We start from the raw sequence: 24,460 nt of genomic DNA, 5'->3' as shown, positions 1-24,460 counted from the left end.
TCTGATTTCCATTTTAACATTCAAGGGGGGGTAATTATGATACCCAGTCCCCAGAAATAATTGACAGATTTTATGTTTTGAAATCTCAGTAGGTCAAGCTTCCCATTTGTAAAACTTTGCAGTTGCTCTTTTGCTGAACACATAAAACAATTTTACTTCTGAACTGAGACCTTTTATGCCAAATTTTTATAGCCTTAAATATAGTATTTTATCACTACTATAAATGGTTCTTGACTCACCTCCCACAGACCCTTCAGTGCTAAAGGCAATAGCCTCCCTAATTCACTTGTTTCAATTCATAGAAGATTTTTAAGTTGAAGCCAGGTCATTTGGATAATATTTCAGATGTACAGACTGCATTTCTGCTAAACATAATAAATCTGCACTTTTACAATTGGTGTGGGCATGCTTGTACTAGGCTTTCCAATAAACACACCTTCTGAACGACCTCTTTTCTCTTTTTACACTCACCTCCAGACCTCACCCAATGGCTCGATGTCATCCTGAAATGTTGGGGACTACATACGGAGACTACATTTTTAGGTTGATTTATTTTTCTAGTGGAGCATCCAGGTTTCTAGCAATTATTTTAGGGCATTAAGTTCCATCATGATGATAAATCAAGCTGTCAGTTCTTTCTGGTCCAAATTAGAGATTGGAGAGATTGAGAAACTTTTCCGGTCGAATATTCCACCTTTTGCGTCTCCAGATCAGTTTACATGTTTTGGCGTTAGTCTGGAGGTAATGCCATGTGTATCCTAGGATTTGCTCTGATCCCGATGAGCTGATTGGATGGGGACTTCACAGGCAGAAATGCTCCTCTCCCAGTGCTCTCATGGGCCTCCCAGTTCCGGGTGGACATGGAACAAGGAAGGGGCTGGGAGGGAAATATCCCTGGGTTGCTTGCTTAGTTCATAACAAAACATTATCTAGTTGTCTCATCTAGGGGTAGATAGTTTATAGACAAAACACACTGTCTTAATGGAAAATATTTGAAAAACAAGTTGGCAGCTACAGATGGCTATAGGCACTGGTGGGAGGAAAAAAGGTTTGATTGACCTGATAACAGCACCAGTGAGGACACGACTAATGTTTGGAGATGTTGGCATGGTTATCCCCTGCCTTCTAGTACTTCAACTTTGGGTACTTGGCCAAGGGGTGGGAAATGAGGGTCTGTGCTGCCTGGGCCCTGTCCCTGCGCCCCCGGCTGTCTCTGGCTTCCTTGGCCATTTTGTCCCCATTCTGCTGTTTGTGCCCTGGGCTGGCCCACTGTGCTGGATGCTGAGCTAAGGCTGCGTGTCAGGCTGCAGCCAAGGTTCCTCTGGTGGGAGTTGCAGGGAGACTTCATGGAAAGGATGAATCTGGACTCCTACCAAATTACCCTCCTGTTGACTGTTGGAAGGCTGGAATTTCAGACCCAGGAGGTGCAGAGGCAATTTACTGACACTCATTGTTGGCCTGAGTCTTAGCTGGAGATCTGCCTGTGGAGCAGCTGGGTATCAACATGCAGATGCTCCTGCGTCACCCACATTCAACTTCTCTCGATTCTGGTGTCTGCTCTGTGACTTCAATTAATTTTTTTCCTCCCCTGCCAGTGGAGCTTAAAGCTCTTCTTACCATCTGGCAAAGGACTGTGAAATGGCACTGTAGCAGTGGTCCTGGGAGATGGAGCCCTGGGGGTCAGAAGAGGACAGCTCCTGGTAGGCACAAAAATCACAGGTATTTACTGAGTACCTTCCTGGTGATAAACACTATGCTAAGTGCTTATGACATGATGCCACGCAAGTTAGACATACGGCCTCAGGTATAGCAACAGACCTCTTGATGATAGCAGAGATGATAGGAAAGAAAAAGTATGGAAATGGAGAGAAAGCAAATAGCATTTTATTTTGGTGTTAATAATAGAGCCTCTTGGTTTCACTCCCTTAGGGAGTCCAAGATATGATCATTTTTCTAGTTTTCATTATAATCTCTAGGGCTGTATTAAAAGGTAGAAGGAAGGCAACTTATGTATGTTTTCCTTTACGAAACAGGATGGAGTTAGGAAATGAAAAGTGTACCACAAAGATTTTCATTTGTGGTAGGGGAAGGATGGAGACAGATGCTATGATTATAGACTCCATTTTCCACAATCCCACAAAATCAAGTAAGATCTAACCATCCAAGATTCCAGTCACTACTGGTGGTCTCACTTTTACTTTTGTTTTAAAATTAGCAGATAGATGTAAGCTGAACTCTTGGTTACTGAGGGATTTCTGATATCAATAGTCAGAAATACCTTTCACTACAAAAATTAATGTGGCAACATTTTTCCAGTTTGTGTTTCCAATACAGAAGAAGTCCTCTCATTGTTTTCTAGAGAGCTCTGTTAAAGTGAAATCCATCCCCATCCAGCCCAAGTGTTCTTTGCCCCTAACTCCTGGCAGTTTAATGTTGCAGACGCCATGGTGCTTTCAGAAATGGCAGCCAGCCTTCTGAACCCCTCCGGCCTGTGTGTTGTGCTCAGCCACACTCTGTGCTTTTGTTTAACTAGGTTTGTTTTGGAAGTAATTGGCTCAGCTCTTCTCTGCAAGCATACGTGATTCAGACAGCCTTGGCTTGCAGCTTGACTTCACAGGTCACTTACACAACAAGTAGGAGGAACTTTGATTATACCCGGCTCTGGGGGAAAATAGTGTAAAGAGCCAATGATGAGCTAGTTGCTCTAGCATTGAACTTAGGATACCTTCCCACTATTTTCTTCTCCCTCATTGCCATAAGAATGTGAACATGAATGTAGGAGGGGAAGGGGGAAACTTCAGGAAACACAACTAATTTAGCATGAGAATATAGCCCAGAGAGAAACAAATATGGCAGATTGACTTAACAACCTTCATTTACATTCTTTAGGAGAATGATGTATGAGTGCAATCTGCTCTGGAAAAAGAGCATATATTTGAATATTCTGTTGGTTTGGAGCCAGAGAGTCCTAAGTTTAAATTTGGTTCTGAAACTTGCTACTTATGTGAATTTGGGCAAGTTGCATACTCTCTGGGCCTTGGTTTTCTCATCTGTAAAGCGGGGATAAGGATTTTGAACAGAGAGGATTGTATTGGGGAGTAGAGATCATGTTTGTAAAGTGCCTACCTAGCTGAGCACCCCATATGGAATGGACTATAAGTTGTAGTTGATAGACTGTATCCGACTCTGCTTTAGCTTCTGTCCTCAACAAAGTGTTTTAAATATGATAGTGAAGTTATCTTTTTATATTCTAATCTTAAATTAATTCTGATTTCACATTAGAATCAGTCCAAGAGTTTTAAAAAAATATGGGTGTCTGAGCCTCACTCAAGACCAATGAAATCAGAGACCTTGGAAATGGGTCTCAGCACCACATTTTTCCATTCCCACCACCTCCCCCCACCACCCCGGGTGATTCTCAGAAGGACCCAGGCCCGAGAATCACCAAGCCTTCCATTTCCACATGAGCCCTTTGAGAGCAGAGAGCATATTTTTCACTTGTGCATGGTGGGCTGCAGTCCATGGGGTTACAAAGAGTTGGACATGACTGAGTGACTAACGGTAACACTATATCCCCAGGCTTAGCCAAATATAGGTGCTCAGTAAATGTTTCTTGAACTAAATTCCAACAAATGGAGAGAAGTTGTCCAGATTTCCAAGGTTGGTCTCATATGGCACATTTCTTGGGCAGCAGATGAAGGCAAGAGATACCAGCATCTTATTATTCTCATAACAGGGATTTAAAAGTGCAAGGTAGAGAAAGATCAAGGTCCTTTCAGCTGACAGTTTACCTATCATGTCATTTATCATGGGTGCTCTTTTTGACTCTTCTGTTGCCAAGGGATCAGAGAGAAGTGAGATAGTAGAATACTTTGGAAAACTCCATCAGTTAAAAAAAAAAATAGCACCTATTTCAGAAGAGTTTTTCCTTGAAAGAAGGAAAAAGTCAGACACTGCCAAGGTAGATAGTGGGCAGTTATCTTGGGTAAGATTCAGAGCTGCAGAAGAGAGAAATCAGTGACACAGATGGGGTGCAGGTTTGGGGCTGTTTCATGCACAAATATATGAGGTGAGACCTCAGCATATACAGTAACAATCTTAGTCATTATCTTGTGAGAATGTCCTTAGGGTATTCACAGTATTAGTTTCTCTTTTGTGGGCAACTGGCAAGATTGCAACTCCCCCAGTCTGCAGGCTCAGGCAGAACCATATGACTTGCTTTGACCAAAAAATATGTGAGCAGGAATTACAAGTGTTAATCCTGGGGAAACCTTTAAGAGCCATTGTATCAGGTTGGCCACAAAGTTCATTTAGGATTTTCCATATTATCTTAAAACTTTTTGGCCAACCCAGTACGTTGCTTCTGCCACAACAAGATAATTAATGACTGCTCCATCATCCTGGGGCCTGGACTAAGGACCATGAAGAGCAGAGTTCTCAGCTGACCCATGATGGAGATGTAGCATGAGTGAGAAATAAACTCTTCATTGTTTATTAACTTAAGTTCTTGAGATTTGGGGTTCATCTGTTGTCACAGCACAACCTTGCCTATCATAGTGTATACTTAGGACAAACAGTTTTAAAGCCAACTGCTTCCTCTGTGAAAAAGAGTAAGCAAAGTTATGTACAAGATTGCTTGAAACTGACAGCTTAACTCCTCTTTCACTTCCCATATGCATAAAATCGATCAAGTTTTGGCAATTCTTTAATCCTCAGTTTCTCTATCTGTAAAAACCACTGGATTATAGATGTGAAAACACATCATCTACATTAAGTGTTCAGAGGAGGGCCTGGTGAATGAATGATGACGCTAGATAAATATTAGGTTAAACAGTCCAATTGTTTGTGGAATAAATAATGGGAAAGCACAAAAGTATGCAATAAATATTTGCTAAGTGAATTCATCAAGAAAGCTAAGATGAATAAGGAACCATGAAACTGCAAAACTTATGCAAATTCTTTCAACAGTGGGTTCTCTTTTCTTAAGGTTTCTTTCCCTCTAACCCACCGCCTTTGAAATAAGGTAGCACTTAGAAAGTGAGGGGAGAAGGAGGCTCTAATAAATGGTAAATATATACACACACACTTTAAGGCAGTACTGTCTGCACTGTCTAATGGAGCTTGCTCGTTTCTCTTTTCTTCAGCGAACTGATGACAGTGCTTTTAGATTCCAGTCCTTTCTCTGAAGATGGCTTGTGTTGGCCTTTTAAAGAAAAGAGGCGTTTTGAACTGCCCCTCCCCACATATCCATGGAAAATGATAGTAGTACACCACCCGGGTCACGCACTAAGGCTGGTCAGACAGAGAGTAATGCAATAGGTCACTAGAAGGCCCTTTGTTTCACTTTTACCGTCAGCAACTTCTTTCCAATTTTAAAGTTGGGGGGGAAAAAAACACTTCATGCTCTGTCAGCCTAGAAGCAACATCTCAGTAGCAACAAGCACACCTAGTGCCCAGATCTTGATTCCTAACACCGTTCTTCAATAAAAGTTTCCAGGGCTCCTTGGAGAATTGGCTGATTCTAGGACTGGGAGAGGAAATACACAAGAGGAAATACACAAGGAGACACCAACCTGGTATACATTTTATTCTGCAAAGCCTTTTCTTTGAAAGGCACCAAAACTGTTTGACACTGTTCTTGTTCCCCTGAGACTTTGTGGAAAAGGTCCAAAGGGAGATCTGGATAAAATTCAAAGAGTGATCTGTGACCATGATGTTTAATTTGAAAAACCCTGTATGTCTGCTCCATTGGAAAACTAAAATGTGAGTGTCATGTCTCAAATGTTTTGATACTATTTCCTCTATGAACAAGATCTCACTCCTTAATAGAAAATAGAGTAGCAGAAGGAAGTGAGGTTGGTTCTCGTAATTCCTAGATCTGAAGCTTGAATTAAACATGGGTTGGGGGAGAGAGCACATGTCATCTTCACATGGAGAAGAGAGGGTTGTCTCTTGTGATGGGCCTACTTTCCAGAAACCAAGAGAATTACTGTGAAACTGAATGAACTGAAGGGATGTCAAGTCACAGAGAGGAATCCAGGGCTAAACAAAAATGTGCCACTTACTCTGAAGGATTGTACTGTCTTCTCTACCCCACCTCAGAACATTCCAGATGCAGGTCCTGAAGGCTAACAGCCTCAGGTGAACTGGGATCCAAGATTAATGTACATGACTATTATGAATAGTTTCATGATTCAGTAAATTTGGTTATGGCATCTGCATAAAGTTGTAGCCAAACAAAGAATCACTACTGTGTGTAGAACTGAGGAAAGGGGCAGATATAAGGATTTTTAAAAAATCTTTTTATAATTCCATAAAGCGTAAGACTCTTTGCTATAGAATCAGAAGGAAAGCACGTTAGATGGTACGGAGATAGTGGTTGTAAAGCGCACGGCTTTTGATCTTGAGCTATCCAGTATCAAGTCCTGGTCCTATGGTCACCAGCCCTGTTACCTTGCATAAGTTGCTTAACTGTTCTGAGCTTAATCTCCTCATCTGAAGAGTGAGAATGATAATTACACTTGCTTCTTAGAATACAAATAAGTGTTCAATAAATGCTAGTAATTAGTTGACTGTCATGGTTTTACTATGTGGAAATGGGAAAGAGGGGCCTTAGTAGGCCCATTGTAATGTTATCCTTTTCTTTCTAAGTCGCATGTATTGAAATACAATTTTTATTGTGTAACATTTGCCCCTTTCAAGTGTGCAGTTCTATGAATTTTGACAAACATACAGTCATGTAATCACCCCTGACAGTCAAGACAGAGAATATTTCCAACACCCTGGATAGTACCTTATGCCCTTTATGATGAAGACGATGAGATTATTAACTGAAATCCATAATAGATTCATATTTCCCGAGTTTTTACCTATTGTCTTTTTCTGTCCCAGGATCCCATCTAGGATACCATATTATATTTAGCTCTCATGTTTCCTTAGGCTCCCCTTGACTATGACAGTTTCCCAGACTTTGTTTTACCACCTTAACAATGTTGAGGAGTACTAATCAGGTATTTCATGAAATATCCCATTATTGAGATTTGTTTGATGTTTTCCTCATGATTAGACTGCCCTTATGAGTTTTGAAGGGGCATCCCTGGTGACTCAGCTGGTGAAGAATCCTCCTGCAATGCAGGAGACCCCGGTTCAATTCCTGGGTCAGAAAGATCTTCTGGAGAAGGGATAGGCTACTCATTCCAGTATACATGGGCTTCCCTGGTGGCTCAGATGGTAAAGAATCTGCCTACAATGCAGGAGACCTGGGTTCGATCCTTGGGTTGGGACGCTGGAGGAGGGCATGGCAACCCACTCCAGTATTCTTGCCTGGAGAATCCCCATGGACAGAGGAGCCTGGTGGGCTACAGTCCATGGAGTCACAAAGAGTTGGACACGACTGAATGACTAAGCACATACACACACAAGGGTTTTCGCATGGAAAACTGCAGAGGCAAAGTGCCATTCTGATATTATTACATCAAGGGTACCTGCCTATTAATCTGATATGCCACTGCTGATGTTGACCTTGATCATATAGGTAAGGTAGAACTTGTCAGTTTCCTGCACTGTGAGGCTCTTCTCTCTTCCTCCCTTTCATGCTTCCCTCCTGGAGAGAAATCACTACATGTGACCTACACTTTAGAAGTAGGGAGTTAGGGTTAGGGTTAGGGTTAGGGTTAGAGGGAGGAGTCCTAGGTAGTTATTTGGAATTCTTTTGCACTTAAGGTGTGTCTCCTTTCTTTCATTTACTTATTTATTCTACCATTTATTTATTTGTATCTTACGATCTCAAGGATTCCTATTTCTTTAATTTAATTTTTTTGGCTTCTCACACGCTAGTAAAGTAATGCTCAAAATTCTCCAAGCCAGGCTTCAGCAATATGTGAACCATGAACTTCCTGATGTTCAAGCGGGTTTTAGAAAGGCAGAGGAACCAGAGATCAAATTGCCAACATCCACTGGATCATCAAAAAGCAAGAGAGTTCCAGAAAAACATCTATTTCTGCTTTATTGACTATGCCAAAGCCTTTGACTGTGTGGATCACAATCAACTGTGGAAAATTCTGAAAGAGATGGGAATACCAGACCACCTGATCTGTCTCTTGAGAAATTTGTATGCAGGTCAGGAAGCAACAGTTAGAACTGGACATGGGACAACAGACTGGTTCCAAATAGGAAAAGGAGTTCGTCAAGGCTGTATATTGTCACCCTGTTTATTTAACGTCTATACAGAGTACATCATGAGAAACGCTGGACTGGAAGAAACACAAGCTGGAATCAAGATTGCCGGGAGAAATATCAATAACCTCAGATATGCAGATGACACCACCCTTATGGCAGAAAGTGAAGAGGAACTAAAAAGCCTCTTGATGAAAGTGAAAGTGGGGAGTGAAAAAGTTGGCTTAAAGCTCAACATTCAGAAAACGAAGATGATGGCATCCAGTCCCACCACTTCATGGGAAATAGATGGGGAAACAGTGGAAACAGTGTCAGACTTTATTTTTCTGGGCTCCAAAATCACTGCAGATGGTGACTGCAGCCATGAAATTAAAAGACACTTACTCCTTGGAAGGAAAGTTATGACCAATCTAGATAGCATATTCAAAAGCAGAGTCATTACTTTGCCAACAAAGGTTCATCTAGTCAAGGCTATGGTTTTTCCTGTGGTCATGTATGGATGTGAGAGTTGGACTGTGAAGAAGGCTGAGCGCGGAACAATTGATGCTTTTGAACTGTGGTGTTGGAGAAGACTCTTGAGAGTCCCTTGGACTGCAAGGAGATCCAACCAGTCCATTCTGAAGGAGATCAGCCCTGGGATTTCTTTGGAAGGAATGATGCTAAAGCTGAAACTCCAGTACTTTGGCCACCTTGTGCGAAGAGTTGACTCATTGGAAAAGACTCTGATGCTGGGAGGGATTGGGGGCAGGAGGAGAAGGGGACAGCAGAGGATGAGATGGCTGGATGGCATCACTGACTCGATGGACGTGAGTCTGAGTGAACTCCAGGAGTTGGTGATGGACAGGGAGGCCTGGCGTGCTGCGATTCATGGGGTTGCAAAGAGTCAGACACGACTGAGCGACTGATCTGATCTGATCTGATGCCTCGAGGCATGTGGGATCTCAGTTCCCCAGCCAGGAATCAAGCCCACACACCCTACACTGGAAGCGCAGTGTCTTAACCACTGGACCACCAGGGAAGTCCCTTGGATTCTTATTTTATGCTTTAGGCTATAAGCTAATATGACTTTATTTATTTTCCTGCTTCAGCTACTGGGAGCTCTTTCAGGTGTCTCCTCATCCCACCCCATCATGGTGGGGTTTTTCTTTGAGTGCGTTCTTACCTTCTGTCACTACAAGAGGCTGCCCCTCATCTTGTGTATTTCCTGTCCCAGTCCTAGAATCAGCCAATTCTCCAAGGAGCCCTGGTAACTTTTATTGAAGAACGGTGTTAGGAATCAAGATCTGGGCATGAGGTGTGCTTGCTGCTACTGAGATGTTGCTTCTAGGCTGACAGAGCATGAAGTGCTTTCTTCCCCCCCAACTTTAAAATATTTTTTCATGTCTGCAGAAAGCCTGAAATAGTACAAAAAACAATTTTGTATGCTTCACCTCGATCCTTTTTTTCCCCTTAACCATTTGAAAATAAGTTGTAAATATGATGGCATTTCATTCCTAGCTCCTTAGTCATGAAAATTGAAAGTGTCTCAAAACATTGACAAACGTCCCCTGGGGTCACAGTCACCTCTAGCTGAGAATCGTTGGTCTAGACACTTTTATCGGGTCTACTAGGTTATATTGTGTACTTATTAATGTATCATATCAGGAGACGCATGGTGTTAGGTTATATGGAACCAACGATGGTGATGTTTAGTGCAATAGCTGGGTTAAGTTGGTAACCAGCAAATCTCTCTATTATGATTAACTAGTAGTTATGGAAGTACTTTGAATCTGTGTGATTATTCTGTTTGAGAACAATTTTCCACCTAGTAACTTTAGCATCCACTGATGGTTCTCCCTTGAGTCAGTACAGTAGGGGGTGTAAAATGATAATTTTCTAATTACTTTCTCGCATATATACCAGGTAAAAATTTACTGTAAAGAAGAGCTTTCTGCTTTATTCAATTTTTGTCCTCCCTTCTCTTCATTGCTGTTTTTAAAATACCATTCTTGATGGATGGATTTTTATTTATTTATTTTTGGCTGTACTGGGTCTTCGTTGCTGCTTGAGCTTTTCTCTAGTTGTGGTGTGGGCTTCTTATTGCAGCGGCTTCTCTTGTTGTGGAGCACGGGCTCCAGGGCATGTGGACGTCAGCACAGGCTCAGTAGTTGTGGTGTACAGGCTTAGCTGCTCTGCAGCATGTGGGATCTTCCTGGACCAGGGATTGAACCCCGTGTCTCCTGCATTGGCAGGCAGATTCTTTACCACTGAGCCACCAGGGAAACCCCTGGATTTTTATTAATTGAATTGAAATTCTTTATCATCATTTTTTTTATGTTCAAATTGTCCCAAATTGGCCAGTGGGAACCCATTCACACTAATTACTATGTCATTTGTATGAATACGTAACACGGTTCAAATCAAGAGCATGTAAAAAGGTATACTTAGAGAAGTCTCACTCCCATTCCCTTTACCCTTTTCTCTATGGGTAAGCATTTTCATGGCTTCTCAGGTGATGGAATAGTAAAGAATCTGCCTGCTAATGCAGGAGGTACAAGAGATATGGTTGGATCCCTGGGTCAGGAAGATCCCCTGGCGTGGGAAATGGCAACCCAATCCAGTATTCTTGCCTGGAAAATTCCATGGACAGAGGAGCCTGGGGGCTACCATCATGGGATCACAAAGAAATGGACATGACTGAGCATACACACGCACAAGCATTTTCATTGGTTTCTGATTTATCTTTTCTGTGTTTCTTATTTTAAACTAAGTAAAAATGTATACTACTACTACTAAGTCGCCTCAGTCATGTCCAACTCTGTGTGAGCCCATGGGCTGCAGCCCACCACGTTCTCCATCCATGGGGTTCTCCAGGCATGAACACTGGAGTGGGTTTCCATTTCCTTCTCCAAAAAAATGTATATATATACACAAATATCTTATTTAACCGCCTTATCTTACCAAAAAGATGGCATGCTATGTACGTTCTTTTGTACTTTGCCTTCCACTTAACAGTATATCATAAAATCACTATCAGTTCATATAGTGTTTGCTCTTTTATGGGTGCATAAAAGAGTATATGTCATTTAGTTGATTCAGTGTCCATTAGTTCATTCAGTTTCCATTAGTATGTATCCTTTAGTTGATTCAATGAATTTCTTCCACAAAAAGGCATTTATGCCATTTAAAATAGTTTATAAAATGTTTATACCACAAATGTAGGCTTCCCTGGTGGCTCAAATGGTAAAGAATTTGCCTGCAATGCAGGAGACTCAGGTTTGATCCTTGGGTCAGGAAGATCCCCTGGAGAAAAGAATGGCAACCCACTCTGTTATTCTTGCCTGGAGAATTCTATCAATGGAGGAACTTGGTGGGCTACAATTCATGGAGTCTCAAAGTCAGGTACTTCTGAGTGACTAACACTATACCACAAATAATACCACAGTGAATAACATTGCGAATATGCTGTTTTGAGTTTGTGGATGCATATCCTCAGGACAGATTCCTAGAAGCAGTGTCGTGGGGTCAAGGGATAAATTCATATATGATTGTGTTATGTACTTCCAGCTGTTCTTCAACAGTAGTTGTACCATCAGTCACAAGTAAGACTGCTTTCTTATAGCCTTGCATGTACAGTGTTATAAGCTTTTGAAATCTTGCCAATCTGATAGGTGAGAAATAGTATGTTACAGTAGTTTTAATTTGCATTTCCCACATAATGACCGAAGCATCTTTTCTTATGCTTAAGGGCCATTTGTTTCATGTGATTTTTAAAACCTGTCTCTCTCTTCATAATTTTCTGGTTCCTGTTACTTCGTACCCAGAATTCTGAAATAGTCATCTAGCTGGTTTCTCGGCCTACAGCCTCACTCCCTGTCAGCTACCCTGAACATATTAATAATTATCGTAGTTACAAAATTAATCTTAAAACACCTCTTTAAAAAGCATTTTTTCCCCTGTAAGAACCTTCAAGTATTCCCTTTTAGCCACAGAATACTTTTAAACTTATGAGTCCAGAATTCAAGTTATGGTTTTCATCCACTTCTCTAAACTTCTCTTTGCTTATTCCCTTGTATTTATAGTCTTACGTTCCTTCTGCAAAATTAGTACACTCAGTGTCTAATCCATGGCAGAAATTCTTCCCTCCAAACCTTTTTTCTTGCAGTTGTCTAGTTCTAAAGCCCCTCCATGGTGCAACCCTGTTCTTTTATCTGTCTTAATTCCATGGAAACTCTTAAGACAAGTCAAGTCCCATTTTCTTGGAAGCCTTCCTTAATCACTTGGGTACCTGGGGGTTTCCTGCTTTGCTAAATTCACTTGGTACATATATTTATCCCCTTAATTGGTACTTAGTTTAAATAGTCTTTTTTTTTTTTCTTTTTGCAGTTACTTAAAAATTTTCAAATTCATGTATATTTCCCCCCAAGAGTATGAACTACCACTATTTTAGTAAGCAGATATTAATCAGTTTTCATCATCCATTTCTGAGCCAAGATAAAGGCACATTAACCTCTATTTTACTGATAAGATAAGGAAGTAAAGAGATCTTATACAATTTGACTAAAATCAATAATTAAGTCAATGGTAATGTGAGTTTGGGCCCCAAATCTTAGGTTATAGTTAAGTGTCAAGTGTAAAAATGATTCTATTTGCTCATCCTCTCAATTAATGAAGAGATATAATGTAGGACACTTATGTAGATTTATCTTATTTAAAATTTTCATTTAAGGTATTGGTTAGAAAAACAAAGAATTTGGCATTAAATCCTCTTAGAATAAAATGGTATTATGTAAAATACTGTTTTCAGCCTGAAGAAAGGCCCAAGAACACAATTTGACTAGAGAAAATATATCTAAATCCCTTTGTGTTCTGAGCCATGCATCTCTGTTTTAAATTTGGGAAACTCTCAAGGGTTTGCACATTTATTGTGCTTTTATTATACCTTAGACAAGCTGCTGGTTCTAGTGGGAGCAGAGTATATAAGTCACAGAGTTTGTTTGCAAGTATTGATAGTTTACTCTCTGAGCAGAAAGATATGTACACACCAGATATTACACAAATCATCAGTAAAAGGTATGATCATTGGCCTGCAAACAAGGAAAGATGAGAAAAAAGAATTCAGTTGGAAAGATTAATGAAAGCTTCAGAAATAAGATGATTGATTTCAGCTCAGGCAGTCCAAAAATAAACAAGGTCCAACATTTAGAGATTTTATAAATTAAGAGAAATTTTCAAATTAGAAATTAGCAGATTGTTCTGCGTCACTCTATGCCTCCCTGTCCTGTAGTCCTACTGCACTGTGTAGCTCTCTCTACTCTGGCAGGTTGACTTGGAAAAGACATGGTTCCAGGTGCGCCACTTACAGCAGCCAGAGGGGTCCTTACAGCAGAATCAGTCATGCTGCCTTTGAATTCCCTCTGCCATGGCCAACACTCTGCACACAGTAGACAATTAAAGTTTCTTAAAGGGGTGAATGTAGTCTTTTAACAGCACTTTGTAAAGTGAATCAAACTATCTAAGGTATCTCTTTTTTTTTTTCCAGATTGATTCTTTTGGATTTTGAGTCTCTAGATGGCTAGGGTCTTCTGTGGAATTTGTTTCCCAGGGAAGATGGCTCAGTTTCATCTTTAACTGAATCAACTAGGGGAGGGGTGGGTACAATGCATGATTGTCACTGTTCCCACCCCCATGCCAAGATTCTCATTGATCCTAAATAAGTCCACACACATTCATCCATCCCTTTAAACATTAAGAGTCAAAATCATAGGTTTGAGATTTTACACACACGCACATGCATGTACACACACACACAAACATACTCACACACAGGCACACACCCCTCTGCCCATGATGCATAAAGATGTCAGCATGGACACACAACACATGATAGCAAAGGTGTAGAAAGAGACCACAAAATTTAGCTGGGAAAATGAGCAAATGAGCTGGGAATGGGCAAATATGGTCTGAAATGGGCAAAAAAGTGAAATCAAGACTGTCAAAACATTTATCCTTGCTCCCTGCAGGAAAGACCACCTCTTGTCTCTTCATAAGAAACACTGGGAATTGCTCATCTTTTAGATTTTAATACTTTCATTACTTAGTTTAGATCTGTTTTTGCTTTCTAAAAAATTATTATTTTGTCTTTAAATCTCTTGACTCTAAATGCTACTTCCTTCTTGTGTGATTGTCCTTTCCTAAAGTTGAGTTTCATGAAGACAAGGGACCTATCCATTGCCTCAAAAGGGAGTATCTCTCCCGGTAACCACGTTTGTGTCAGAGTTAACCTACATAATGGATATTGATGATGACAACAATGACAAGAGTCCCTGTTGAAGGGGTGACAGGAGAGGATGTGTGAAGGACACAGTTGTTTCAACTCTAAGCAAAAGAGAAGATGACATACCTAGGCTGCATCCCAGACACCCTTCTTCACAAGACACACATTCTTCATAGTCTGGGTCTTGGATTTCACCTACACAGTATAAAGAGAAATAAAAAAGCACAATTTCACTTCACTTTCACTGAGTGGAAACACAAATAATTGCTATAAAAATATGTTGGTGTGTAGCTTATTTTCAAGCAAATTGTAGAGCAGTTAGGAAACCCCAAACCATGCTTTGGAGATAAGTATGTCACCCACATTTTTTATCTCCTTCTATTAATTTAATATTTAGTAGATTGGATTAGCTTGATCGGGTATAAATAGAATAGAGTTAGACTGTATGCCATGCAACTAATTTTGAAGTCAAGTTGGTGTGCTATATCTATTAAAGAAGTAAGTTCTGTTTTGAAAATGTGGTTGGGTATATAAAATGATGAAGCTCTGTCTCCTTATGTCTGTTGTCGTAAATACTTTTTAAAAAGTTTTAAATTCTATACTACCTTAGTAGGACTTCCCAGATGACACTAGTGGTAAAGAACCCGCCTTGCAATGCAGTAGACTTAAAAGACGCAGGTTTGATCCCTGGGTTGGGAAGATCCTCTGGAGGAGAGCATGGCAGCCCACTCCAGTATTCTTGCTTGGAAAATCCCATGAACAGAGGAGCCTAGTGGGGTACAGTCCATAGGGTTGCAAAGAGTTGGACATGACTGAAGTGACTTAGCACACACACACAACCTTAGTAAGCATTAAGAAGGAAAAAGAGAGAGGTCTTCATTATTCTAGAAATGTGCTAAAGCTCCTTCAGCACCAGACCAGGCATAATTCTTATACAGCAGAGAAAGTCTGCAGCATTTTACATGAACAAGAGCAAAAAATGTACTGTTTTTTAATTCCCTTCTTGCAGTGTAAATAGGAATTGAACAATAACAGTAACACATATATTCCCAGATCATTTTTATATTTCCAGGTCATTTTAAGTAGGCTGACTCTCACTGGCTCCTGCCAGCAAGCAGCACAGAGCATGCTATGCTCTCCCTCTTACAAATGAAGAAACCAAGGCATGGAGAAGTTAGATTGATTTTGCCCAGGGTCTCATAACTAGTGATTGGGAAGGAGAAAATTGTTGACGGGCATTTGAATTCTAATCTGATTTTCTCTCCATTATACCTTTCCCATATACCCTCCACTGGAGTTCACCTTCTATGTATGTGATTAGCTGCATTCCTTAGTCCTTGGATTGTGTCTAAGCAAACGCTTGGGGAAAGAGAGCAGGGTAGGTATCACTGTCCCCACTTGGGGTGTAGAGTCGTGAGAAATCATCCAGGTGCGACCATTGCACCAGGTAGATATTCAAGTCTCTGGGGCATCCAGGGTACAGCCCTTTTTGCCTGCATTGGCTCCAAGGCAGCTTTACCTTGTCCACATTCTAACTTCTGGCAGGTGTGATTGGAGGGCACCATGAAGTAGCCGCGCACACATCGTGTGCAGACGTGTGTGCTGTGACAGAGCTCACAGTTGTCTGGGCAGGGCTGACAGGTGTGGCCCTCCTCAGGGTAGTAGCCTGGGGGGCAGCTCTCTCGACACTCCCCCCAGTACAGGAACCGCTCTTGGCCATGCTTATCTAAAGAGAAAGGCGCAAAATGAAAAGAGGGAAAATGTACAAAATTAGCTATGAAGATAACAATAGCTGAAGACATTTTGTTTAAATGATGTGACCAAGTGCTTTTACTCCCAGCAGATCAAGGAGATAAGAATGGATTGAATGAAAAATGCAGTATCTTTGAACTTTTAGTTGAAAAGATTTCCTTGAACTCCTTTTGGTATCAGTGGAAGCTCTCAGAGTTGGTGACTATAAAGATCCCATGAGAATAAACAAGTGCTTGATGCATTTCTATGATAGTGCAATCTTTTAGAATGATTTTGAATTCTGTTATCAAAATCACATGCTTGTCTTAATTGTCTAAGGACTGAATTTTTGCACAACTACCAACTCCTGTATTGACAGCCTACTGAAGCTCTCAAACAAACACCCCTCTTTGACTCCTTTGCACGAATTTCTGGAAGTCCTGTCAACATTGGACTCTACAAGGAAAGAATCAACAGTACCCCCAGTATGAGACTGGGAATTTTCTCCTGTGGAGAATCCAATGTTCAGTTCAGTTCAGTTCAGTCGCTCAGTCGTGTCCAACTCTTTGTGACCCCATTAATTGCAGCACGCCAGGCCTCCCTGTCCATCACCAACTCCTGGAGTTCACTCAAACTCATGCCCATTGAGTTGGTGATGCCATCCAGCCATCTCATCCTCTGCCGTCCCCTTCTCCTCCTGCCCCCAATCCCTCCCAGCATCAGGGGCTTTTCCAGTGAGTCAACTCTTTGCATGAGGTGGCCAAAGTACTGGAGTTTCAGCTTTAGCACCATTCCTTCCAAAGAACACCCAGGGCTGATCTCCTTTAGAATGGACTGGTTGGATCTCCTTGCAGTCCAAGGGACTCTCAAGAGTCTTCTCCAACACCACAGTTCAAAAGCATCAATTCTTCTGTGCTCAGCTTTCTTCATAGTTCCACTCTCACGTCCATCCATGACTACTGGAAAAACCATAGCCTTGACTAGATGGACCTTTGTTGGCAAAGTAATGTCTCTGCTTTTGAATATGCTGTCTAGATTGGTCATAACTTTCCTTCCAAGGAGTAAGCGTCTTTTAATTTCATGGCTGCAGTCACCATCTGCAGTGATTTTGGAGCCCAGAAAAATAAAGTCTGACACTGTTTCCACTGTTTCCCCATCTATTTCCCATGAAGTGGTGGGACTGGATGCCATCATCTTCATTTTCTGAATGTTGAGCTTTAAGCCAGCTTTTTCACTCTTTCACTTTCATCAAGAGGCTTTTTAGTTCCTCTTCATTTTCTGGCATAAGGGTGGTGTCATCTGCATATCTGAGGTTATTGATATTTCTCCCGGCAATCTTGATTCCAGCTTGTGCTTCTTCCAGCCCAAAGTTTCTCATGATGTACTCTGCATAGAAGTTAAATAAGCAGGGTGACAATATACAGCCTTGACATACTCCTTTCCCTATTTGGAACCAGTCTGTTGTCCCATGTCCAGTTCTAACTGTTGCTTCCTGACCTGTAGACAGGTTTCTCAAGAGGCAGGTCAGGTGGTCTGGTATTCCCATCTCTTTCAGAATTTTCCACAGTTGATTGTGATCCACACAGTCAAAGGCTTTGGCATAGTCATTAAAGCAGAAATAGATGTTTTTCTGGAACTCTCTTGCTTTTTGATGATCCAGCGGACGTTGGCAATTTGATCTCTTGTTCCTCTGCCTTTTCTAAAACCAGCTAGAACATCTGGAAGTTCACAGTTCACGTATTGCTGAAGCCTGGCTTGGAGAATTTTGAGCATTACTTTACTAGCGTGTGAGATGAATGCAATTGTGCGGTAGTTTGAACATTCTTTGGCATTGCCTTTCTTTGGGATTGGAATGAAAACTGACCTTTTCCAGTCCTGTGGCCACTGCTGAGTTTTCCAAATTTGCTGGCATATGGAGTGCAGCACTTTCACAGCATCATCTTTCAGGAGTTGAAATAGCTCAACTGGAGTTCCATCACCTCCACTAACTTTGATCATAGTGATGCTTTCTAAGGTCCACTTGACTTCACATTCCAGGATGTCTGGCTCTAGGTGAGTGATCACACCATCATGATTATCTGGGTTGTGAAGCTCTTTTTTGTACACTTCTTCGGTGTATTCTTGCCACCTCTTCCTAATATCTTCTGCTTCTGTTAGGTCCATACCATTTCTGTCCTTTATCGAGCCCATCTTTGCATGAAATGTTCCCTTGGTATCTCTAATTTTCTTGAAGAGATCTCTAGTCTTTCCCATTCTATTGTTTTCCTCTATTTCTTTGCATTGATAGCTGAGGAAGGCTTTCTTATCTCTTCCTGCTATTCTTTGGAACTCTGCGTTCAGATGCTTATATCTTTCCTTTTCTCCTTTGCTTTTCATTTCTCTTTTTTTCACAGCTATTTGTAAGGCCTCCCCAGACAGCCATTTTGCTTTTTTGCATTTCTTTTTCTTGGGGATGGTCTTCATACTTGTCACCTGTACAGTGTCACGAACCTCAGTCCATAGTTCATCAGGTACTCTATCTATCAGATCTAGTCCCTTAAATCTATTTCTCACTTCCACTGTATGATCATAAGGGATTTGATTTAGGTCATACCTGAATGGTCTAGTGGTTTTCTCTACTTTCTTCAATTTCAGTCTGAATTTGGCAATAAGGAGTTCATGATCTGAGCCACAGTCAGCTCCTGGTCTTGTTTTTGTTGAATGTATGGAGCTTCTCCATCTTTGGCTGCAAAGAATATAATCAATCTGATTTCGTTGTTGACCATCTGATGATGTCCATGTGTAAAGTCTTCTCTTGTGTTGTTGGAAAAGGGTGTTTGCTATGACCAATGTGTTCTCTTGGCGAAACTCTATTAGCCTTTGCCCTGCTTCATTCTGTATTCCAAGGCCAAATTTGCCTGTTACTCCAGGTGTTTCTTGACTTCCTACTTTTACATTCCAGTCCCCTATAATGAAAAGGACATCTTTTTTGGGTGTTAGTTCTAAAAGATCTTGTAGGTCTTCATAGAACCTTTCAACTTCAGCTTCTTCAGCATTACTGGTTGGGGCATTGACTTGGATTACTGTGATATTGAATGGTTTGCCTTGGAAACAAACAGAGATCATTCTGTCGTTTTTGAGATTGCATCCAAGTACTGCATTTCAGACTCTTTTGTTGACCATGATGGCTACTCCATTTCTTCTAAGGGATTCCTGCCTGCAGTAGTAGATATAATGGTCATCTGAGTTAAAAATCACCCATTCCAGTCCATTTTAGTTTGCTGATTCCTAGAATGTCAACGTTCACTCTTGCCATCTCCTGTTTGATCACTTCCAATTTGCCTTGATTCATGGACCTGACGTTCCAGGTTCCTATGCAATATTGCTCTTTACAGCATCGGACCTTGCTTCTATCACCAGTCACATCCACAACTGGGAATTGTTTTTGCTTTGGCTCCATCCCTTCATTCTTTCTGGAGTTATTTCTCCACTGATCTCCAGTAGCATATTAGGCACCTACTGGCCTGGGGAGTTCCTCTTTCAGTATCATATCATTTTGCCTTTTCATACTGTTGCCAATCTAATGTTGCCACTGGAGAAATGGATGCAAACTATCATGATCAATGCAAAAGGATTCTAATCAGTTCTAATCACACACTTAAATGCACACGATTAATGTAGATGCACCTGAAATCCTCTGCCTCCCACCCCCGGCCTCCTGGAGTTTTCACTTGTGCTGCATGTGCCCAGGGCATCTGTCTTCCGTGAATCAGGTCTCCCATGTGCTTCTAGTTTTGAAATACCTGTGTTCCCTAAAACAACTGGGTCTAGAGCTTGCTCATCATGTGGTCTACCACATGAAGATCCTGAACCATTGACCTTCGAGAAGCAAGGCTGCCAGATTTCTAAAGATAGTGCTGACCTCATGTTACAAGTGCAAAATCCAAAAGTCAGAATAATATTAAATTGAACCACATAAATTTGCCAACAATCAGGTGTTTCTTTAACCTGTAAGCTAGACACTTTAAAAAGATTTAACATAATTTTCTTATTTAATTAAAGTCCTATTTGAAATACAATTTAAAAACCACACCGTTGAATTATGAACTCTGAAGCGCCCTTTTTATCTGATGGCATTTTCATGCCAGAAGTCTGCTGGTCCTTATAGGTCAAGGAATATAAAGAGAGCCTCCAAAGAGGTAGTTAAAAAAGAAAAGTGTTTGCAGTTTCCAAGTTAGACCTGGAAGAACATTATCCTCTAAAGGAAGGGAGTGTTTGGGAGGATGCAGCATGCCTTTGGTGATTCTGCAGCTACAGATCAAGGTTTGGAGCACAGAATCCTAATCTGGTGGGACCTGGAATCTCAAGAGACCACACAAAGGTCAACTTTCCAAGCTGTGTTCTTTTCAGTCCACCATGACTCATTGAGAAAAGATCCTGCTTTACAGAGTGCCAGCCTTCCCACACATAGGTAGTAAGATGTGAAGGCTAGCAGTGGCAAGCCCACCCTATCCTCCACCCTCCTGTCCACCCCCTACACCTTCCCTTGATGTCAACTCAGGATCCGGAGGCTTGGGAACAGCTTGGCATATGGTTATGAGTTTTAAATATATATTTATTGAATGATTGAATGAATGAGTGAGTGAATTCATATTTATCAACATTCCTGTTTTTCAAACATATCCAACTGGATCAAAAATCTTAAAAATGAATGATGATGATTTCAGATATTAGAAGAAATGTTATTCAATTCCATTTTGGTTGTTCAGATATGGCTTTGTTATTTGAACCCCTTTGGGTATTATACTTTGGGCTTAAAGGACAGATATTTAAAGGGTCTTGTTTAAAATACATGGACTGTGCAAAAGGAAGTCACTTAGGCACCTTAAAAATGGCAGGCTTTCCCCACCTGCTTGGGTCAGGATTATGCCAAGATTTGATCATATTTCTAATAGCTTGACAGCATGGCAGCTCACTTAGCCTTGGGTGATAATTTGGATACCTCAGTGATTTGCATATCATACATAAAATTTTGGCTACTTGCCCAGAATCTCAGAATTTAAGTTCCTGTAATGATATGTAGGAGAAGTTGGTTCTGATAGTAGAAGGGCTGATATTTTTGTTAGGTGCCAAATCCTTTCGTGTGGCAATGTGAGACAAAAGTTAAAAAGCAAAGAACTCCCAGAGAGGTTCAGGTTGGCTTTCATTTATACTGAAGAGTAATTAATTGTTTTCAGAGTATTTCTTGGCAGCTGATTCTGTTAGAAGGGAGGGTGGACCAATGTGAAGTCATTGGATGTTTGCCAGAGGTAAAGAAGGTTGAAGGTTGCAGGCAGGATGGGAACAGGATTGCTGGGAAGGAAGAAGGAAAGGCTGAGGACTCTGAAAATAAGCTTTATAAAGTTTACTTCAACATTTTGCTTACTGCAGCTACTGTATAATTGGTAGAATTTAGCTTAGGGTTCAGTTTAGTAGAGGATAAACTGGGGTGAGAGTCTAGAGTGAATTTTCACCAATAGAGCTAGCCTTCTGCCTTTCCAAAAGGATTCAGACCTAACTTTAACAAAGTTACAATTCAGCAAGAGGTGAAGTTTCTGCAAAGAGTTGGGAGAGGCTTGTGTGTGTGGATGGGGCTCCCTAGACAGAGGAATTTCAGCCTTTGAATAAAGCCTCTTGATACAGAACTGCATCCATTCCATCATCTATCTTCTGTAGCACTGCATCATGGATTAGCTGCCCTAATACATGGACTTGGGATATAGCACTCTTAACAGGCAGAAAACCCTGCTAATCAGAATCTGCCCAACCATCCCCTCTTCAGGAAGCCTCTTTTGCTCACTACAGCTGAAATTAGTGACATGTGGTAGGGTTACTGCCATTCATTCAGTCTTTATCTAATATCTTCTCATTTTATAATACACGAGGACAAACCTGTTTGTTAGATTGTTAACTTGAATGTGAGTATCATGCTATCATTTACTGTATCTTCCAAGGCACCGATGTAGAGTAACTTATACACAGGAGTGGCACAATACATTTAAAAATTTTTTATTGAAGTCTAGTTGATTTAAATGTTGGGTTTATTGTATGCACTTTTGAGCCTGACAGTTCTTCAGTCCTCAAAAACTTTTCTGATGAGATCAGTGGTGATATTAACAAATGTTAAAAAAAACAAAAAAGTTGTGTTTAATTTCTGCTGTACATAAACCTAACTCAGCTAGAGACTGAAATGCCCATAGAAGTAAGCGGGTACAAACAATAACAGTAGTAGTAATAATAATCATTATTAATATTTTTTGTGTGCTTCCTGTGCAGTTCACCTTGTTCTAAGTGCTTTATTATTTTATCTCATTTCATTTTCATAATAATCCTAAAGGAGGCAGCCATGATCACCATCTTATAGGTGAGGAAGGAAACAGAATAAGCAGGGTAGAGGTAAAATTGGACAGATATACTTTGTTTACAAACACAAAGAAATCATTTTAATTTACACAAAGATATGTGTTTTCCCTCATTTTTCTGCAAATGCATGATACTATTGATTTATTCTTCATTTTTCTTTGTTTTATGACAAGCAAGAATAAAGCTAAATAATTCTTTCCCACCAGTAAAACCATGTAAATGTCGTGATGATGGTAACTGACGGCCTCAGGATCAGTGAGACAGCTGGGAGGGGACTATGTGGGGACTATGTGGGGACTATGGCAAATGGAGAGCAGCCTGGAGGTCTCTAGTCAATCATTTGAGCACCAGAAGACACAGCGTTGCCAAATCTTCCAGGTTTTCAAGAGAAAAAAATTTTTTAATTTCCCAATTTCATTCAAATTTTTAAAGTGTAGGGCAAATAAAATATAAATCAGTCCCTGAACCTATTTGAAGGACAGCGGTGGAGACTCAGACATAGAGAACAGACTTATGGATATGGGGAGTGGGAGGAAGGAGAAAGTGGAATGAATGGAGAGAGTAACATGGAAACATATTCATTAACATATGTAAAATAGGTAGCCAGTGGGAATTTGTTGTATGACTCGGGGAACTCGAACCAGAGCTCTGTAACAACCTAGAGTGGGGAAGAAGTTGGGAGGGAGGTTCAAGGAGGGAGGGGACATAGATATACCTATGGCTGATTTATACTGATGTTTGGCAGAAACCAACACAGTATTGTAAAGCAATTATCCTTCAATTAAAGATAAGTAAATTTAATTATATAAAATAGAAATCAGCCCCTCATGAAGTCAAATTTGGGGACAGAGTATGTAGGGAGGCTAGAGAGCAGTCAAGGGTCAAACTGCAGAGGACCAGAGTGATCATAGAATATAATTTATTGACAGCAGAAACTTTAGAATTGTGAAGGTCTGGGACAGTAAAGGTCATATTTGTGTTTGGAAAAGATTACCCTGCCATCCCACAGGGCTCTGATAGCTTCTAAATGGTGTCACTCAGGGCTGCAGGGACCCTGACACAACCTCTCTTAGGCTGTTTCTCCTGAAGACTGAATGTGTCTGTCTTAATTTCCTAGCTTTTCACTTTCACTTCAGTGAAGCTTAGCTTTGCTGTCTAGCTCGTGCCTGTCATCATGTTTGCATGCCCTTACTTTCTCCTTCTCTGGAAAAACATCTCTTAGCTTCCCTCTCACCTCCTCAGGGGAAGCAGGTCTGTGTCTCTAGCATTGTGAACTTATGTTCTGACAATATGCAGACACTTCAAGGTTGTACATATTCTTTAATGAACAGCTGTCTAATCTCTCCTGCCTCTTCCCCAGAGATGAGGCTTCTGAGTCAAACAAAGTAATGTCCAGTGGGAGAGCAAGTTGAAGAAAGGGGAAGAAATGAGCAACCAGACCCCCTTACCTACTCCACAGGAGGTACAGTTGGAAGGCTCATCTCCTTGGCATTCTTGGCAGGTGAAGTGACATGGATGACATTGGTTCCTGAATTCAAATTTGCCCAAGGAGCAGTTCAAAACACAGCGGCCATCATCCAAAACCCTAGAGGCAAGCAGACGTTTAGTTTGTAAGGGTGGCTTTGTGGGATGGCATTAAGTATTAGAACATGTGGTGTTTGTGTTTTTCTGCACAGACTTGGTTTCATTGTTCCAGAAACAAGGGTGATGCCTGGGACTGATCATCTTAGAACATGGGGAGCATTAGTCACGTACCCATCCTTGGCCAAAGATTTGGACCCAACAGCAGGCATGCCAGGAACCGGCTGTGGATGTAATCTTGATTCTGGTTTCAAATAAATTAACCAGTGCCCTGGGGATTAAACCTGCATGGTAGGCTCTAGCCAAACCTAGTCAACACTGAGATGGGGGTCTTTG

The 24,460-nt window shown here is 41.0% G+C and overlaps 1 protein-coding gene across 4 annotated transcripts in view; it reads right to left on the bottom strand.

Moving 5' to 3' along the window:
- PCSK5 (proprotein convertase subtilisin/kexin type 5) overlaps nt 1-24,460 on the bottom strand; it is a 522,373-nt gene that overhangs the window by 76,829 nt on the left and 421,084 nt on the right. For 3 of the 4 annotated variants that reach the window (XM_086415560.1, XM_086415561.1, XM_086415563.1), the window contains 3 exons: nt 23,992-24,128; nt 15,951-16,157; nt 14,558-14,626 (listed from right to left, as the gene is read on the bottom strand). In XM_086415560.1, the coding sequence (XP_086271686.1) occupies nt 14,558-14,626; nt 15,951-16,157; nt 23,992-24,128 (413 nt within the window). The remainder of the gene's footprint in view (nt 1-14,557; nt 14,627-15,950; nt 16,158-23,991; nt 24,129-24,460) is intronic. The other variant, XM_086415562.1, reaches the window with a different exon arrangement.

Source organism: Bos grunniens, chromosome 8 (assembly GCF_055505025.1).
Source record: "Bos grunniens cultivar Pamir isolate PY7600 chromosome 8, Bosgru_T2T1.0, whole genome shotgun sequence".
Lineage (NCBI taxonomy): Eukaryota > Metazoa > Chordata > Mammalia > Artiodactyla > Bovidae > Bos > Bos grunniens.
Note: the sequence above shows the minus strand (reverse complement) of the source record. Positions and strands in the feature narration are given on the sequence as shown.